Source organism: Maylandia zebra, linkage group LG12 (assembly GCF_041146795.1).
Source record: "Maylandia zebra isolate NMK-2024a linkage group LG12, Mzebra_GT3a, whole genome shotgun sequence".
NCBI classification, from domain to species: Eukaryota; Metazoa; Chordata; class Actinopteri; order Cichliformes; family Cichlidae; genus Maylandia; species Maylandia zebra.
Window position 1 is genome coordinate 38,940,397 of NC_135178.1, and position 12,461 is coordinate 38,952,857.

The following is a 12,461-nucleotide window of genomic DNA, read 5'->3' on the forward strand; positions in this document are numbered from 1 at the left end:
AACCTGTTCATGTCCTCTCATGAAGTCTTCCATCTCTACATAAACCCGCTGCTTCCCTTTAATGAGTTCTGACACTTCTGATGCAAACCCAGTGCTGTAGTTCTGGAGCAGGTCTGAAACAGAAACCGCCCGTCAGTTTGTGCTTGGTGTTATTTTAGGTTCAGCCTCTTCAGATGGGGTCAACGTGAACGAGCTGCGGTCTCAGAGCTGCGTGGTGGACTGCGTGGACGGCCGCTGCTCCGGACAAGTCCTGCCCAGATGTTCTCAAACAGCAGTGCTGAGAGAGCCTTGGTGAGTGGTTCCCACAGCAGCCTGTAAACAAGCAGCAAACCATCCAAAAAACTTGATTCTGTTCATCTGGACGTTTTCTTCAGTGTTGGCTGACTGCAGGGTTCAACCTTATAAACAGGACATCTGCACAATGGCTGACACATGCAGCACTGATGAACAATGCTGCATCCGCCTCACAGCTCTGTGTGAATGCTTCTCATGGACATTGATCAGTGGACATAAGAATTTGCATATTAATGATGATAAACTGACCTCCAGCACAATGTCCTGTTCATAAGGTTGAACCCTGCAGTCAGCTGAGACTGAAGGAGTTACCTGATGATGAGGAAACGTTTCTCTCACTGACAACATCCAGAAGAACAGAATCAAGCTTTCCTTACCTGGATGACTGAGCGTGCATCAACACAACCAAGCTCATCGTTTCCATAGAAACAGCTTCCTTTGACCCACACTAGGCTGAGTTTGCCATATCTGAGCCATAACTGCCAAACGTGGCATCGATGTTTCTGCTATCAGGAAACTGATTTAAGGTTTACTCTTACTGACCTTAACACTCGTTGCTGTGCTGGAATCATCCGATCCGAATTGCCCCAAGTCTTCACATTTGAAAGTGAGAACTGTTGTGGAGCCAGTTCAGGGAATATAAAGCGCTCCCTCTGCAGTCTGTGCCTCAGCCAACCAATCCAAATCTTTCAGATGGATTTCAAACTTCCAGTTAAAACATGTTTGCCACAGAGGCGGACCTCCAGAACCTGCAACATTTAAAGTTTTCAGCCGGATGTTTGTGAAGACCCAGGAGGATTCCTGAAGCCATCTGAGGAAAGCTGGGACATCTTGGGTCAAAGCTGCAGCTCAGACTTCAGACATTTTTCTGTTCGTCTGTTAGATTCTGAATTTTCATTAGCTGGTGTGGAGTCGGTCCTCACAAATACATAGCAGCTCTTCTCACATGAAAAGTGGGAGTTATCATTTATTCATGTTCCCGGAGCGCAGACAGATGGTCTGAGTGACGGCCTGATGTCATCCATCATTAGGGCATTACTGTAATCACACGCCTGCAGATCCCCGGGGATCAATAACAGTGATCCATCAGGTCTGCAGCTCGAGGCGCCGGGCACCTGAGCAGAGTTAAAAGCCCCGCCCCAACACGGCCTCCTGCAGGAGCAACAAGTTTCAGAGATGGCATCTGTTTCACGATGAGCGTGACGAGACGGCGTTATTTTTGTAAACCTGAAGCTGACCGACAGGCGTTTGTTCCCACTGCGCTGAACAGAGTGACAAATGTTTAAAGTGATGAAGATGAAGGGAAAAAGTGAGAGCTCTGTTATTACTGCCAGTGTAGGTGTACTCGTATATGTGCCTGTGTGGGGACTGTGGTGTCATTAGCGTCCTCAGGGGACCCTGCAGTCACTGAGTGCAGCACTTCAGTAATTATTCAGTATGAAACTGGCAGCTATCAATTCTTTTGGTAACTTATCAAAGAAATAGGACGTTTCCTTATCGTCTGATGACTTTATGGAACGTTTTAGTGTGCCATCCTCAGACACCTGCACAGGGGCCAGTATTTGAACACGTTTCGCGCTCACAGTAGAATCCAGTTCAGGGTCAGCGCCACAGTCCCCATATTGCATTATATTGCCACGGGTCCTCACAGAGACAGCTGGACTGGCGTGAGTGTGTGCTGCGGTGCGGAGGAGAGTGTTGGCGGTCGTAAAGTACAGGAAGCAGCTCGGTAAGTACAGATGAACCCTGAGTCTGTGGCAGGCCTGATTAAACATTAAAGTAATGGTGATCTGGATCCAGTCCAAACCTTTTCCCCGAAGCTCGGAGACCAGCAGGCCAATAATCTGTCTGCCAGCCTCGCTGCAGGGGGCAGAAGTATGTGGACGCGTGACTCAGTGTTCATTAATGCGCTGCTCTAAAAGCCTGCACTCGTGCGGTCTCAGTCCTGCGGTCGATGTTTGTCCCGCTGATATGACAGAACATTACAATGAACATTAACCCTTCACGAGGCAAAGAGCCAAGGTTACAGAGCAGCGTGACGCCTCGTTCATCATCCAGGCTTTGTTTGCTCCAGAGGACAGGCCAGACCACAAGTTTGTGGACGCTCCCGCAGTTGCTGCTTCATCTTTTGAGTTTGAAATGAGGAGAAAGCTTTGATGTGAGCAGGTGAACATCCTTCCGAAGGAAGCGTGACTCGTCTTTAACACGTACCTCCATGTCTGTACCCCCCACCCCTCCGCGCACACACACCAGCCCAAACAGCTGGACGGCAGACTGACACTTACTGTCGTTGGCACCAAAGTTAAACTGTAACTTGAGTGATGATAACATAAAATAATAATAATGAGAACATACATATGAGTGATGTCTCAGACTGGATACACAGTGAGCGACGTCATCGTCCTCTGTTACTGAGCAGCTGCAGACCAGATGTGCACCTGATGTACACCAACTGCTGCACCTCCACCCACCAGTCTGTCAAGCTAATCAAGTTTGCAGATGACACCACCGTCATTGGGCTCATCTCTGACGGGGATGAGTCTGCCTACAGGAGGGAGGTTGAATGTCTGGTGTCCTGGTGCAGCCACAACAACCTGGTGCTGAATGCCCAGAAGACAGTGGAGATTATTGTGGACTTCAGGAAGCACACAGCCCCACTCCCCCCCATCATCCTGTCTGACACCCCCATCACCTCTGTGGACTCATTCCGCTTCCTGGGTACCACCATCACCCAGGACCTGAAGTGGGAGCCCACCATCACCTCCGTCATCAAGAAAGCCCAGCAGAGGATGTACTTCCTGAGGCAGCTGAAGAAATTCAACCTGCCAACACGGACGATGATGCAGTTCTACACTGCAATCATCGAGTCCATCCTCACCTCCTCCATCACCGTGTGGTACGCTGGAGCCACTATCAGAGACAAACAGAGACTGCAGCGTGTTGTGCGCTCTGCTGAGAAGGTGATTGGCTGCAGACTCCCATCTCTGCAGGACCTGTACACCTCCAGGACACTGCGGCGTGCAGCTCGGATCTCAGCTGACCCTTCTCACCCTGGACACAGTCTGTTTGACCTGCTCCCCTCAGGCAGGAGGCTCCGGTCCATTCGCACCAGAACCTCTCGCCATAAGAACAGTTTCTTCCCCTCTGCTGTCGGACACATGAACAATAACCGTATGACTGTCCCCGCCACTAACACATGACCCTACGCTGTGTCACTGCATCATTCCATGTTTGGCACTGATCACCACCTGCACTCATGTATATATCTTTCTACGTAGCACTCATAATTCTTATTCTCATGTATATATCTCATGTATATCTCATGCACATATCTTTCTTTCTACATAGCACTTTAATTCTTATTGTCTGCACTGAAGCACCGCAGCAATTTCCTAATGTTGTAAACCTCAACATCTGGCAATAAACCCATTCTGATTCTGATTCTGATTCTGATGTGAGCGAGGTCATAGAGATGCTCACCTGGTTGTTCCACAGCGTGTCCGCAGCACTCGGCGTTGTTCTGCGCTACACTGAACCTCAGTCAGACTCATGTTTGAATTGTGCTCGCAGCGCCCTGCTGAACTTTGACCTCTGCCTGAAACCATGTTGAAGGAGCGTGAAGCGAGACGTTTGTCTTGAAACCTCGAAAACGATGAAGAAATAAGGACCGAGCAGACGCTCCGCCTCAGCACCCCGGGTCACATGACCACGCGGAGCAGAAACATTTCTAAGCATCGGTTCGTCTTAGAAACATAAGTGTGCAGCACATGTACTCTATTACAACCCGAACACACCTGACAGCGCTCAAGTTACACTTTCCAACTTACAACGAACCAGAACCTGAACCTGAGCAGCTGAAACATGCCGATACGTTGAGCCGGACTCGGATCGACCTCCGATTGGGGTGGTTCCGTGTGGTCGTTGGTGAGAGGAGGGCGGAGACAACAGCCTCAGAAGATCACGTTTAACGCCATCTTTTATTTACAGTCTCACGGAGCAGGGCTCAGGTTTGTCTCCAAAAAACTGAAAACTGAATCTAACAGGTCAGAAAGACGATCACGACTGACCTCTGACAGCAGAGGAGGATGATGATGGTGGTGGTGGTGATGAGGCTCGGGGGTGGGGGGGTGTCTCGCGCAGCTGAGCTCATTAAAGCGCTTTTAAACGCGGATTATTTGCGGCTCCGTCTGCGCGCCGCATGAATACTAATGAGGCCGCAGCGCTGCTTAATCATGTTAGCGGAACAATATCAGTGCGCCATTTGTGCGCGTTCCCACCACCTCTTCCTCACCTCTCCTTTCACCTCCTCCCCGCCTCCCCCTCTTGTCTTCACGCGTGCCAGTCACCTGCCGCCCCCCCCCCCCCCCCCCCCCCCCACCGCCCCTGACTTCCCGCCTAAAGTGGATCCTGATTGGCCGTGAAGAGCGGGATAAAGGCGCGAGGACACCGGGCACGCTCACGGGCCTTTTTGTCGGAGAAGCTCATTAAAGCGTGTCCGCTTCAATACATGCGCGTCCCCGTCAGCAAAACCCTGCTCTGCTCCGGGAACGCGCGGCGGGAGAGACCCGGGGCCGAGGCCGCCGGAGGAGTCACCGAGCCCGGAAGGAGACACCGAGGACTCACCGAGGAGTCCCGGAGCAGATTGATGTCGGATTTTATATTTACATTCAAATAAGCACAAATATTAAGAACACACACACACACACACACACACACACACACACACACACACACACACACACACACACACACACACACAAGCCCGTTCAGCTATCCCAGTGAGGATCTTCATTGACATAATGCTTTCGCTAACCATTACAGATGAACGCCTGACCCTAAACCTGACCATAGCCCTGACACTAAAACCACATTTGGAGCCTCAAAAAGGCTTCAAACTTGTGAGACCGGTGTGTGTGTGCGCGCGCGCGGGTGCGTGCGTGCGTGCGCGTGTGTGTGTGTCCTCACAAGTGACTGTTCTCACAAGTAAAGTAGAATGCAGATTTCGGTCCTCACAAAGATAGCTAGACAGGTACACACACACACACACTCACTTCATGACGCTGTGTGTGTGTGTGTGTGTGTGTGTGTGTGTGTGTGTGTGTGTGTGTTTGGACAATAAATGTTTAAAAGCTCATAAATACAGATCAGAGTGAGCGAGAGAATCATAATCCTGTTGAGAGACAGCGGGAGGATGAGGAGGAGGTGATGAAGAAAGCAGCTGTTGTCCTCTAATCGGTTTTTCTGCTCTGTCACTCAGCCCCCCAAACACACACACAGACACACACACACACACACACACACACACACACACACACACACACATTCCTGCGCTTCATTTTCAAACCTGTTAAACAGAAGAAATCTGTGTTAGATTGAATTTCAAACACACAAATGACACATTTTACATTCATCTGCATTTGTTGTGTCAGCTTGATTAAAATGATAACAATGTATCAGTCATCGGTTTATCATCAGTTACAGTTTCTGAGCTGTGGGCGGGTCTCAGTCTGATGTTAGGATCATTTTTCTCATATTTGATCGATGGATTTGATTTTTGTTATCGCTTTTAGTCTCCGCCCAGTTTTGTGACGTAGTTGTAAACTGAAATGTTTCCTGTTTTTGTTTTTAACGATCAGCTGTTTGATCGCTGTTTGTTTGATCAGCTGCCCATGAGCCTGACCTGCGGGCTGAAATCAAACTACCAACCCTGCCTTCAGGCAGGAGCAGGTGAGCTCTGAAACACGCGCCAGGAAGCTGACCTGCGCATGCGTGAACACCTGCCCTATGAGGTCCTGCCCTAAGAGGGCTTGGACCTCCGCGGGGCCTCGGTCCAGTACCGGCCCGGCTCCGCTCCTCCCGGTGGGGTGTCGGTGTCACGAGCCGAGCTGTAAACGGAGCCAATAACAGCGCGTGCAGGATTCCCCCCTCCCTCTGTTAGAGGAGGAGGAGGTGATGGAGCTCCATATAAAGACCCCCCCACACGGCCCGCGCCCGCTTTGCTCCTGCTCCTCTCAGGATTTTAACTTCACCTCTTACTGAGACACGCAAGCTGCTCCTCTGCTCCTGTCTCCTCCTCGCTCCTCGGTCGGTGTAAAACAGGAGTTTTTGACTGTGTTTTTTTGTTTTTTTTAATTTGTTCAGCGGGAGGATTTCTCCCTGACCCCGGCTCTGACCTCGGCTCTCCCCTCGGCTCTCGCCGCCATGGGCTCCGTGCTGCCCGGCTCCTCTCTGGGCCTGAAGCCGGGCTTCAAGCCTCCGCTGTCCCTCGCGGACATCATCACCTCGGACATCCTGCACAGCTTCCTGTACGGGCGCTGGAGGCACGTGCTGGGCGAGCAGCAGCACCACCCGCACCAGCATCACCTGCAGCACGAGGACCGCACCGCCCCGAGCGCGAGCCCCAAGACCGCGTTCACCGCCGAGGTGCTCGCGCAGTCCTTCTCCGGAGGTCAGTGACCAACCGTACAGCTCAGAAACGGAGACACCAGATAACAACAAGCATAATAATAATAATGATGATAATAATGTCAGTGGTAACTTTATTGTCTCCAATGGCAAATTGATTTGCAGTATGTCCACACATCACACAACACAAAAAACAAACAAACACACAAAATATTATTTTACTTATCCTACTATAATACTATTATTAATAACAACGACAATAATAATAATAATAATAATAATAATTGATCTCATTTCTTCTGTTTTTTTTTACTCGTTTTATTTATTCTCTATATTTACAAATATTTGCAAATATTTGTAAATATTTACACAAGTGTCGCATAAATTTTAATTTTGGAGCCTAAAACGAAAAAGATAAAAATCTTTAATGAAACAGAAAAAAGATTTAATTTAACCTTTAAACTCGTATTTAAAATAAATCTGTTAAACTGTTTAAATATGAATTTAAAATATTGATTCTTGTTTGTTTGTTGCTAATTATCCTCATCAATAACTGATCAGATTTGATCACATTCTTTGGATGGTTTGTTAATGAACAAACAGCTGCTGACTGATTGGCTCCTGATCGGTAATCACGTCCGTGATCTCTCTTTCAAAGCGCGAGCCGCGGCCCGTTTCTCGCTGTCGCGCGCTCACTTCTTTTTTATTTTAATGTGATTTTATTGTGAAATTCGTTTCCGTTCTGGGTGAAGTTCGTTGGGGACAATTTAGGAGGAGCGACCGGGCTTCGGGTGGATGCTCCGGGTCAACTCTCCGACGGACGTGTCGCGTTTTCCCGCGGCGGCCTCAGCTTTCATCTTCACGCCTTTACTCCCGCTTTTCTCTCCCCGCGCGCTCCTTCAGCTCTCCCGTATAATGTCCAGGGGGTTTTCCTGATTGTAGACGTGTTCTCGGGAACATTTCCTGCTGCTTCCATCAGGTATTCATCTTTCGGGGACTTTTTCATCCATAAACCGGCAGAAAAATGCGCTCCGAGCGTTTCCGACGCAGTTTAAAATGCGTTTAAAAAGTTCGAAGCAGCGCTGTCATTTCTATTTTCATTTTTGAATTCCAATTGTAGAAGCAGGAGTGACACATGTTGACATGAAAATCTGCGCGCTGTGTTTGTGTCCAGAGGTGCAGAAGCTGTCCAGCCTGGTTTTACCCAGTGAGGTGATCATCGCTCAGAGCTCAGTCCCAGGTAAGCTCACCTGTAAACCTCTGTGGGTTTGCTGGTCTCTCTTTAAAGACCAGCCGCAGATCACCGGTGCCGTGTTCTTCTTACGCCCTCTCTTTACTGTTTTCTGTGGTCCCAGGAGAAGGTCTGGGCATTTTCTCCAAAACCTGGATCAAAGCGGGGACAGAGATGGGTCCGTTCACCGGACGCCTGGTGTCACCTGAACACATCGACCTGTACAAGAACAACAACCTGATGTGGGAGGTGAGGCGACGTTCACGTTCAGACTGCTCTGTCCCAGCTCTCATGTTTTGGTGTCTTTCTTTTTCCTTGGATTTTTTTTCTAGAGCAGCTTTGTGTGTTTCATAATGAAAAATAACCCTTCTTATCCTCTACTGGAAAGCAGCTGTTTGTGTTCCCTAAAAATAAATAAATAAATCATTAAAAACAAAAACCCTTGTCTTTGTCAGAGGAAGGTTTTAGGTTCAGTGTTGCCCCCATGGAGTTCCCCAAGGCTTGATTCTGGGGCCGTGTCTTTGCTCCCTTTAAGCTATAAGAAGTCTGCCGACTTTCTACCAGCTGTCAGACTAACTCACTCAATTTTAACACTCTACTTAATTAGTCACCTACTAGTAACGAGCTCCCCGCTAACTTATAAAACTCACAGCGAGCAAGTGGCTGGCTAAATGCAAACATACTTGCTAAACAAATACCTGAAGGCTAACTCAATGCTAACCATCGAGTCTTTCAGCTTATTTCCAGTGTTAACTAGCTGCTGGCTGGACCTTTACAGACAAACCTCAGTATTTACTTAAAGTTTGCTGGTTAAGAAGTTTAGTGACTTGATTTTAGCATATTAGCTAGCTCACACCTAACTAACAAGTCAATTGCTACCTAGCCAGCTAATTGGTTTATCAACAACATGGTTAACTGTTAACTATCCAACTACTTGCAACAAGTTACATGGCTAATCTAACTTACAAACTTATATGCTGATTCTTAGCTTGCTATTAAAATAACTGAACCAACAGATTAGCAGGATGATAACTAACTGTTAACTGATCCTCATATGCAGTTCCACTGGTTAGCATGTCAAAAAGCTTAGTTATTATCTGTGTATGAGGTCTTTGAAATAACCCCCTAGTGAGAACACTAAACTAATGACTTTAGCTGGAAATGGTGTTTACTTTCTTCTTCCTGCCTCCCTCCTCAGGTGTTTAATGAGGACGGCACAGTCAGGTATTTTATCGATGCGAGTCAGGAGGACCAGAGGAGCTGGATGACGTACATCAAGTGTGCGAGGAACGAGCAGGAGCAGAACCTCGAGGTGGTCCAGATCGGCAGCAGCATCTTCTACAAGGCGGTGGAGGTTAGTGAAACTCGCCATGTTCCAGCTCCTCAGGTATCATCGCACCTGCTTCCACCTGCAGGGTGACATCATGTGACCCAGGTACATGTACACCTGCGTTCACGGAGAGATGTTGGTGGTTTGGAGGCTGAGGTTCTTGGTGGTTCAGGGATCTTTTCCTCCTCATGTCTGCTCAGAAGTATTTATCGTTGCTTTTATCAAACCGCCTGCTGGAACAACAAAGGAATAAATAAAGGAAGGCGACCATGTTTCAGTGAATAAACCCAACATCACTGCACACCTCTACAGACTCTACACGCCTCTTAACTTACACCATAAACGTGCACACAAAGGTCACTGAAGCAGCACAGCAACTACAGAAACAACCAAAACAGCCAAAAGAGCAGTGGAGCAGAGGAGGGTGTGGTTATTCCACGTCGCTTCATCATGTTTGGAAAAGCTGATCTCAGATCAGCCTGAGAAGACTCCAGATCCATGTGAAGGAAACATGGGAAGCTTCAGCGCGCTGCCGTCACCTGTTCTCTAAAATAAATCCTTGAGCGATGAAGCTCGGCCTGATTTCAGGCGCCGTTCTTCGACCGGCTCCTCCAGGTGTCTGAGCGTAACCCTCCACTCGATGCTCGAAGGTTAACGACATGCAGCTGAAATTTAAACAGATTTGAACTGAAGAAAAGAAAAACATAAATTCTGAAAATGTTTCAGAATTTATGACAAGTTTGAAAGAAAGAATCAAATATTTACAATAAAACAATAATACTGTGATAATGAAACGCAGTAATGTTGCTATGATAAAGTAAACGCTGATTCAAGTATTTATTGCTCTTCCTCTTTTCTCTTCCCTCCTCAGACCATCCCTCCCGACCAGGAGCTGCTCGTCTGGTACGGAAACTCTCACAACACATTCCTGGGAATCCCTGGAATTCCTGGAGGAGAGGACGAACAGAGCAAGAAGACCAAGAGCGGTAATCATTATTGATTATTGATCAGTGAGGTCATTCATAAATCTACTCAGTTAGCCAAACATCCAGCAGCGCTGCAAGAACCCTGAAAACAGCAGCAAAAACATTGTTTCATTGATATTTTATTAAATCTGTGTTGGAGTCATCGAAAGGGCTTTAATCCATCACACTGTTACTATTATTAGTATTATTACACATGAAGTTCTTTCAGATATAAAATATTATTTTGGAAAATAAAAATTAATATTATTATGAATGTGTGTGAAAAATAATGTATATTTAATTTATCTTTAATCAGTCTGGAATAATAACTATTTAAAAAGTAAATGTATATTTTATATTTGGTTTTATTAAAAGTGTGTGTGTGTGTGTGTGTGTGTGTGTGTGTTATAATGGATAATATAAGTATATCATTGTAATATTGCAGTTAAAGTACACATTAGTATAAAAGTGTACACATTTAAAATTTGTAGTAATAATAATAATATAATAAAATGACAAATTAAAAATTTAATGCATATATGTTCAAATATATTATTGTTGGATTGCTATTCATAGAACTAATAATCATTATTATAGGAAAAATAAATAACATATATATAGTTCCATACATATTTAATGTTATAATAATAATAATAATAATAATATCCATCCATCCATTCGCTTCCACTTATCCTTTTCAGGGTCGCGGGGGCGCTGGAGCCTATCCCAGCTGTCATAGTGCGAGAGGCGGGGTACACCCTGGACAGGTCGCCAGTCTGTCGCAGGGCCAACACACAGGGACAGACAACCATTCGCACTCACATTCACACCTAGTGACAATTTGGATTATCCAATTAACCTATCCCCACAAGATGCATGTCTTTGGACGGTGGGAGGAAGTCGGAGTACCCGGAGAGAACCCACGCAAACACAGGGAGAACATGCAAACTCCACACAGAAAGACCCCGGCCTGATGGTGGAATTGAACTCAGGACCTTCTTGCTGTGCGGCAACAGTGCTAACCACCGTGCCACCGTGCTGCCATACATATATATATATATATATATATATATATATATAATAATAATATAATAATAATAATAATAATAATAATAATAATAATAAGATAATAATATAATAATAATAATAATAATAATAATAATATAATAATAATAATATAATAATAATAATAATAATAATAATAAGAAGAAGAAGAAGAAGAAGAAGAAGCAGCAGCCAAGTTTCAGAGAGGTGCTGTTGGGGCAGAAGCTTGACAGTGACAGTGGGAAGGAAACACTCTGTGAGGCGATTGTTGTTGTGATTTGGTGCTGTATAAATAAAGTTGAATTGAAAGGTTCCTCTCCACAGGTGAGAGGGTGGTCTCAGAGTTCAGTCTGAAGCTCTTCTTCTTCTCTGCAGATGATTTCCACACCTGTGAAGGCTCCACCTCCACGACCTCCACTTCTTCCACCAGTCTTGGGCGCATGCGATGTGTTATCTGCCACCGCGGCTTCAACTCTCGCAGCAACCTTCGCTCCCACATGCGCATCCACACTCTGGACAAGCCGTTCGTCTGCCGCTTCTGCAACCGTCGCTTCAGCCAGTCATCCACACTGAGGAACCACGTCCGGCTGCACACCGGAGAGCGCCCTTACAAGTGCCACGTCTGCCAGTCCGCGTACTCGCAGCTGGCTGGTTTGCGGGCGCACCAGAAGAGCGCCAGGCACCGCCCCACGGGGGACAGCGCCGCCCCAGGAGGAGGTGTACTGGTGGTTGGAGGCGGAGGCGGAGGTGGGGTGCACTCGACGCACTCGCCGCCTCCTCCTCACCCTCCCCAGCTGACCGCCGTGCCTCACCCAGCGTCGCTGGTTCACCACATACCCACCATGGTGCTGTGATGGGGCGACAGCGAGAGGAGACGAGCTGAAATAACTGACGCGCACATGGACACGTTTCAGGCTGGAAATAAGACAGGAACCTGCTCACGTCTCATCAACCAATCACAGAGAGATGTTTCCAACCAACCACTAGAGGGCGCCATCGTCTTCTGCAGAAACAGCAACAATAAGAAAAAGCAAAGCTTCGTCATTAAACTCACCTCTGGCAACAAACAAACGTCCTCCTCCAAACAGCTCCATCACCCAACCCAGGGCACTTCCTGTGAGGGGGGGGCGCTGTTACGTGCATGGAAACGAGTTTTAGCCGACATATGACCCTCCGCCCCCCGTACCCCACA

General features: G+C 47.2%; 1 protein-coding gene and 1 long non-coding RNA gene across 2 annotated transcripts in view; one reads left to right on the forward strand and one right to left on the reverse strand.

The window, feature by feature from the left end:
- The first annotated feature begins 6,021 nt into the window (after positions 1-6,021).
- prdm12b (PR domain containing 12b) lies at positions 6,022-12,336 on the forward strand. Its single transcript, XM_004571612.5, has 6 exons — positions 6,022-6,742; positions 7,874-7,939; positions 8,055-8,179; positions 9,129-9,284; positions 10,132-10,246; positions 11,645-12,336. The coding sequence occupies exons 1-6, from the start codon at positions 6,496-6,498 to the stop codon at positions 12,121-12,123; spliced, it is 1,188 nt and encodes a 395-aa protein (XP_004571669.1). The 5' UTR covers positions 6,022-6,495; the 3' UTR covers positions 12,124-12,336.
- The window catches only part of LOC143421545 (uncharacterized), a 2,637-nt gene continuing 258 nt past the window's right edge, over positions 10,083-12,461 (reverse strand). The window contains exons 2-3 of the long non-coding RNA XR_013101227.1: positions 12,324-12,461; positions 10,083-10,207 (exon numbers count right to left, since the gene is read on the reverse strand). The exon at positions 12,324-12,461 is cut by the window's right edge and continues 44 nt beyond it. This is a non-coding gene — a long non-coding RNA (uncharacterized LOC143421545). The remainder of the gene's footprint in view (positions 10,208-12,323) is intronic.

What these genes read in the sequence shown, in the direction of transcription:
- prdm12b (XM_004571612.5), top strand. Translation starts at nt 6,496, where the DNA reads ATGGGCTCCGTGCTGCCCGGCTCCTCTCTGGGCCTGAAGCCGGGCTTC. An exon ending in CGCGCAGTCCTTCTCCGGAG is followed by an intron (nt 6,743 to 7,873) that starts GTCAGTGACCAA and finishes GTTTGTGTCCAG; the next exon opens with AGGTGCAGAAGCTGTCCAGC. An exon ending in GAGCAAGAAGACCAAGAGCG is followed by an intron (nt 10,247 to 11,644) that starts GTAATCATTATT and finishes TCTTCTCTGCAG; the next exon opens with ATGATTTCCACACCTGTGAA.